Source organism: Aplysia californica, unplaced genomic scaffold (assembly GCF_000002075.1).
Source record: "Aplysia californica isolate F4 #8 unplaced genomic scaffold, AplCal3.0 scaffold00120, whole genome shotgun sequence".
Classification (NCBI taxonomy): domain Eukaryota; kingdom Metazoa; phylum Mollusca; class Gastropoda; order Aplysiida; family Aplysiidae; genus Aplysia; species Aplysia californica.
In genome coordinates this window covers 732,197-739,189 of record NW_004797390.1, presented here as the reverse complement: position 1 = coordinate 739,189, position 6,993 = coordinate 732,197, and the positions used below count along the sequence as shown (strand labels likewise).

Genomic DNA, 6,993 nt, shown 5'->3' with positions numbered 1-6,993 from the left:
TTTCTGATTGGTTGCCGAGTTTCATTCGGATTGGTTCGGAAATAGAGCAGACCGAGGTTGACAAAGTTAATCACCTACGCTTCGGCCGGGTCAGCAAAATCGCCCGCAAACGGGGACCAAATTTTCGCAGCGCGGGAAAGCCCAATTGGCATTGCTATATCATATGAAATTGAACCACTATTTCATTATATTTCATGAGACTGACAGATACCCCTATTCAGGGGTATGTGATAAAAATCCTCAAGCTGCTTCTGAAATAACATTAGATTAAAGATAAAAGATTAACAGAGTTGAACATTCAAAATCATAATGGCAACAATCTAAATACTCAGGGTAGAATTAGTTACAGTGTTTCGCGGATCGAAGCGTGTGTTTAGAAGAAGTGGTCGTGCGTTTGTACATGATCTAAATCATATAGTAAAAAGCCGTTATATGACGATAGCGTGCTTTTGAGCGGAGCGTGCTTTTGTATGGCGTGCGTTTAGGCCCAGACTACTTACATAGTAATAGTCCAAACACACAACTAGTGCTAAAATTCCTTCTCTGTCTGTACTCTGATTTTTTTTGCCCAAATACACCCCAGATTGAACCTGAAGTGGGAAATTTAAGGTAGCTGCCCTGTATATGTTATCTGTGCTCTTACTTGTTGCATGAAAAGTTTTCAGTCAAATTCTATAAGTTTGAATTTTTGCTTTTCACCTTTCTTATTTTCTGTATCATGAACATTCACAGGTTCTTCTTATGGGCAAAAGTGGCTCAGGCAAAACAAGCATGAGATCCATCATTTTTGCCAATTATATTGCAAGAGATACCCGTAGACTGGGTGCTACAAGTGAGTACTTCTTTTTTATGGTCATTATATTTGGGATAGCGTCAGTGGTCCTGACCATTCTTCTTTGGTCTTGAATGTTCATTTAACTGAACCAATTCTTTTTCTTTCACGATAAAGAAAATAATTTCTTTTGCTTTTGTAATAGAGAAAATATTCACTTTTTGAAAAATCTTATTTTCATTTGTTCTTTAGAATTGCAGGAATTTTGAAATCTTACATAAAATCTTTTCATCTGTTCTCCAGAATGTGGGATTGTGTTCTTCAGAATTAATCATTAACATCTTAAAATTTTAAAAATTAGCTGTTGGAACTCGGAAACGGCAAGAATATTTGCTTTCATTGTCTCAGCTTTTAAAAAAATCCAGCCGTACTGTTTAAACATTTGACATCTGTACCAGTGTAGTGCTAGAATTATATGAAAGATTCTTTGAAAAATGGTGTCATGTAGAGTAGTTATTAGATATTAGATGGGATATATATATTGAGTATTAGTCATGTTCCATGTTGCAGTTATTGGGACAAGAAAATATTTTGTGCAACATGAACTTCTGTGTCAGTTTTGTAATTGATAAAACTCTCTCTTAATTTGTTTGATAGACCGATGAGCTCAACTTTGCGCTGTCATCTTTTTCAGTTGATGTTGAGCACTCACACGTACGTTTTTTGGGCAACCTGGTTCTGAATCTGTGGGATTGTGGTGGGTAAGTACATTTCAAGTCTTTTAGTGGTTGTTATTAATTATTTTTTTTTTTATATACTTTATTTTCGTGGTTGTTATTGGGGAACTTTGCCATTGGCAAGAGCCTTCGTAGAACAGCTTGGGCTGCCACAGTTGCATTTTGCCAGTGTGCACACAGGTGCTGGCTGTTTTGTCTGTGGTTTTATTTGTATAGTACTGTATTTCAAAGTCCATGGTATATTTTGCATGTTTTTTTCTCAAATTTTTACATATTGATGGGCTGAGTCCCGGACCTTAAGATGAAAAGTTCAACTGCAGCTTGTTTCCTGTTTTGAGTGATTGAAGCACACATTTCTGAATAAAAATTATCTCTTTCTTTTTTTTCTTACTTATGATTTGATTTGAATATTTTTCTCTTTTTTTTTTTTAGTCAAGAGGCCTTCATGGAAAACTACTTTGCCAGCCAACGTGACAACATTTTCAGGAATGTGGAGGTTCTCATCTACGTCTTTGATGTGGAAAGCAGGGAGCTGGAAAAAGACATTCACTACTACCAGTCTTGCTTGGAAGCAATCTTGCAAAATTCCCCAGAGGCAAAAGTGTTTTGCCTGATTCACAAAATGGATTTGGTGCAAGACGATCAAAGGGATATGGTAAGGGCTCTTGGTGAATTTTTATATGTGTCACAGTCGGGCGCTTGTCAAATTTTGGGCATGTGGGGTTATTGGTATCATCTAAAAGATTATTCAATTGCTTATCTTTCAATAAAAAAAAAATGCCACCCAGTAAAAGACTTTATACATTTTCTTTTAACCTTGGTGTCTTCTTATGAATTCTATTTCTCTTTAAATTGATCACATAAAGAAAAATTTCTAACTCAGTTGCTTTATTTTCTGTACAATATAATGTAAACGGTCATATTATATTTATTTATGCTTTTTTGTTTACCTACAGATCGCATTGTGTATATTACACTATGTATTTGTATGGTCACTCACAATGATGTGTGTGTGTGTGTGTGTGTGTGTGTGTGTGTGATGAGAGAGAAGATGTGTGTGTGTGTGTGTGTGTGTGTGTGTGTGTGTGTGTGTGTGTGTGTGAGGAGAGAGATGTGTGTGCTTGTGCATGAATAAGTGTGTATTGTAAGTGTGCGTGCATATGAGCAAATTTTCTTTGTACTTAAATGAATGAAAAGCGCCTAGAGCTGTGTGCACACAGGTGTACACGCTATGAGAATGATCTATTAAATAATATTATGATTGTTATTTTTTTCATTTCACCTGGCGTTATATTTTTTTTGTTCCGTTATGTTTCAACAGATATTTCATGAAAGGCAGGAAGACTTAAAAAGGTTGTCCAAACCATTGGAGTGCACATGCTTCGCTACGTCTATCTGGGACGAGACTTTGTACAAGGTGAGAGGGTGCATAAGCACATGGGCTCATGATGTGTTCTACCAAATACAACAATGGTACCTGTTCTAATGGCCACCATTATATATGACAATCACGAGTACAAATGATCTTTTTTTCATTTTCTCCCTGTTTTTTTTTCTTTTCTCCCTGTTTTTTTTTTCTTTTCTCCCCTTTTTTTTTTTTTTTTTTTTTTTTTTTTTTGGAAACATTATAATGACACTGTGTAAGAGGCTTAAATGTCTAAGACAATCGCTTTTCTCCTCAACAATCAGGGGCTGTCTTGTGGAGCAGAAATAAATTGTTCAGTAATAAGATATACTCTGATGTTTTTTCTGCTGAATAAGTTAATCCCGCGACACCCAAAAGGGTATAAGCGGCAGATAAAAGTAAGTAAGAATAAGTTAATCTGTGAAACTAGAAAGTGAAAGGAAAAAGACAGCCCACAAAAAGTGTTGAGTAGTACTTATTGACTATAACTTGAACTCCTTGCAGATGAATTGAGTATACAATGACATTGCTAACAGACATTTTTGACGTTAGTGGAGGCTCGTTTGTTTTTTAAAAGTTGAGTGCTGACCTCCCTTGTCAAAGTATGTGATTAACCCCCTGGGGCGGTGCTACTGACTGAAATGTCTTTAGGCCATTTTCAAAGGGGGCGACATTGACATCTCGAGTTCTTATGCACAGTAAAATTGTAATTGTAAATTGGCTGATTCATCAATGTCACGCTCTTAACTGTGCCTGACCTGCAACAGGGAACTGCTACTTTTTCTTTCCTAATCCTTACTGTCGTCATTTTTCCTCTACTTCTTTTGTGTATTTGTTTCACTCTCGTGACCCGCTATTATCTGATTTCTTTGTCACCCAGGCATGGTCGTCTATTGTGTACCAGCTGATACCAAATGTCCAACAACTGGAGGAGAATTTGTCTGCCTTTGCTGATATTCTGGACGCTGACGAAGTCCTACTGTTTGAGAAAGCAACATTTTTGGTAAGGCAACTATAAATACTCTCACCTCCTATATATGTACGATCTAGATTGTGTGTGGGTGGTTGGCGGGTGCACTGGTGTGGTTTGCTTCTTCTGTCCTATCAAACATCAATCGTCCTTATCTCCCCTCCTTCTTTTTTATGTTTGTTGCTCTCTTGTAACACCTCTAATCTTCTGGCGCTCATATGACCTTATGCAGTTGCAAGCGCCGTAAAACCTCAACTAAAACAAAACTAGATTGTGTAGATAGGGGGCGTAAACATTTAGATCTATCATTTGTTGTGTTCTAAGTATTGTTCCTATTATCTGCACTGGCAATGTTTTTTTGTTTGGCCTCTTCCCCTTGGCCCACTGAAGACATGACTTTGATTCTTATGTGGGAAATTATACTGTATCCGTGGGTGGTTGGCAGATGCTCTGGTGTGGTTTGCTTCTTCTTTCCTATCAGACATCTATCATCCTTATCCCCCCTACTTCTTTTTTATGTTTGTTACTCTCATGTAACACCTCAAATCTTCCTGCGCTAATATGACCTTAGGCTGTTGCGAGCACCGGAAAAACCTCTACTAAAACAAAAACCTGTTCTAAAGGCCACCTGTATAAGACAATCACCTGTTCTAACGGCCTCCTGTATAAGACAATCACCTGTTCTAAAGGCCACCTGTATAAGACAATCACCTGTTCTAACGGCCTCCTGTATAAGACAATCACCTGTTCTAAAGGCCACCTGTATAAGACAATCACCTGTTCTAACGGCCTCCTGTATAAGACAATCACCTGTTCTAACGGCCTCCTGTATAAGACAATTACCTGTTCTAACGGCCTCCTGTATAAGACAATCACCTGTTCTAACGGCCTCCTGTATAAGACAATTACCTGTTCTAACGGCCTCCTGTATAAGACAATCACCTGTTCTAACGGCCTCCTGTATAAGACAATCACCTGTTCTAACGGCCTCCTGTATAAGACAATCACCTGTTCTAACGGCCTCCTGTATAAGACAATCACCTGTTCTAACGGCCTCCTGTATAAGACAATCACCTGTTCTAACGGCCTCCTGTATAAGACAATCACCTGTTCTAACGGCCTCCTGTATAAGACAATCACCTGTTCAAATGGCCACTTCCCATTTTCTCCCTTGCATATTTTACAATAATATAATAACACTGTATAAGGCAGCCACTTTCCTCTACAACTATGGGTGGCCATCTTAAAGTTTCAACTGTATTTCCAATAAAAAAAATAATATGAGCAGAGATTTTTGGAAAATACGGTGGTATTTGCTTGTGGTATCGAAGACTGTTTCTCTCCAATTAATTTAATTTCCTTAATGTGTAAACTTACCTTTTTTTATATGTTGGAAAACCAAATATCAAAGCAGAGAAAGTAGGTGGTTGGCGGGTGCTCTGGTGTGGTTTGCTCCTTCTTTCCTATCAAGCATCTATCGTCCTGATCTCTCCTCCTTCCTTTTTATGTTTGTTACTCTCTTGTAACACTTCTAATCTTCGGCACTTATATCACTTTATTGTCAGGGATGCCAAATCTCCGTTTTTCCGGGTTTTTTTCATACATTTGCAAAGGAAAGGGGAATGGTAAGAGAAATGTTTTTGTTTGCTCATTTAAAGATTTTACAAAGTACGTTTTAGGTGAGCTGTGATGCTCCGCTCATTTTCCGTTTTTTTTCTTCCCAAAAATTATTTGGCATCCCTCTATTGTGTTGCAAGTGCCATAATACTCTTACGACAACTTAAAAGCAGAGAATCGGATTGAAACTTGTCTTCTTATATGTGCTCATGTACTAGGTGATCTCCTACTGCGAAAGGATCCAGCACCGCGACGTGCACCGCTTTGAAAAAATCAGCAACATCATCAAACAGTTCAAGCTGAGCTGTGGAAAAATCGGGGCCGCCTTTGAAAGCATGGAAGTGAGAAACTCTTCCTTCGCTGCCTTCATCGAAATGTTCACGCCAAACATGGTTGTGATGGTGATCATGTCCGATACTGCAATTCGTGAGTAGGCTATTTCTAATTGTGTGTATGTGGGTAGGTGGTTGGTGAGTGCTCTGGTGTGGTTTGCTCCTTTTTAACTACCAAACATATTTCGTCCTTATCTCTCCTCCTCCTTCTTCTTTGTGTTAGTTACTCTCTTGTAACACCTCTAAATGTGGGTAGTTGGCGGGTGTTCTGGTATGGTTTGCTTCTTCTTTCCTATCAAACAACTTTCGTCCTTATCTCCCCTTCTTTTTTATGTTCGTTACTCTCTTGTAACAGCTCTGACCTTCTGGCGCTCATATGACCTTATGCAGTTGCGAGCGCCGTAAAACCTCTACTAAAACAAACAAACTTATATGACTTTATTGTGTTGCAAGTGTCGTAAAACACTTACTTACTTAATTTTTTTCAAGTGCTCATCTCACATCGCTCTTCCTTTCTTTGTCTCCAGCGTCCGCAGTGACACAGCTCAACATCAAAAATGCCCGCAAGCATTTTGAGAAACTGGAAAGTCTGGTGACCCCGCACAGATCCATGACAGGAGGTACCAGATAAAGAGATGGATCAGCCTCCCTTTTGTCCTCCCATGCAGGCTAACTAACCCCCTTCAACATGACTCACCTACTGGCACAAATCTACCGCTTGTTGTAGATTCCGCCAGCAGTCTTCATCACTTGCTCTCACGATTTGAAGATTCTTCTGGAATATGAGTGTGGTCTTACTCAATCTGTCCCCGTCATTTTTTGCGAGAAAAATTCTGAAATTATGCAAACTGAGCCCAAAAATGTGAAATTGTGCGATTCAGTTAATTTTAACAAAGAACGATAAAGGAAAATAAGCTGGAATTGAGCAAAAAATGATCAGATTTTGCTAAATTATGCGGGGTGCATAAAACCACGGGGACATCTCAATCTGCTCATTGCGTATTCCAATAAGTTGGCTCAGGCGGATGGTAGTCAAGCAATAGGGTGGCTGAGATTTTTTTCTTCTTCAGAGATTACAGGATCGATTCCTATCGAAACCGGGGCCCAACATTGTAGCCTTTTGAAATACAGTTTACAGATTCCCCCCCACCTCTCTTTCA

General features: G+C 38.8%; 1 protein-coding gene across 1 annotated transcript in view; it reads left to right on the top strand.

Annotated features, from left to right (window-relative positions):
- LOC101862494 (ras-related GTP-binding protein A) overlaps window positions 1-6,734 on the top strand; it is a 9,240-nt gene extending 2,506 nt beyond the window's left edge. Inside the window, exons 2-8 of the mRNA XM_005096052.3 lie at window positions 733-832; window positions 1,467-1,533; window positions 1,942-2,164; window positions 2,831-2,926; window positions 3,795-3,917; window positions 5,720-5,927; window positions 6,361-6,734. Of these exons, the coding sequence (XP_005096109.1) occupies window positions 733-832; window positions 1,467-1,533; window positions 1,942-2,164; window positions 2,831-2,926; window positions 3,795-3,917; window positions 5,720-5,927; window positions 6,361-6,464 (921 nt within the window). The 3' untranslated portion in view covers window positions 6,465-6,734. The remainder of the gene's footprint in view (window positions 1-732; window positions 833-1,466; window positions 1,534-1,941; window positions 2,165-2,830; window positions 2,927-3,794; window positions 3,918-5,719; window positions 5,928-6,360) is intronic.
- The last annotated feature ends 259 nt before the right edge of the window (window positions 6,735-6,993 follow it).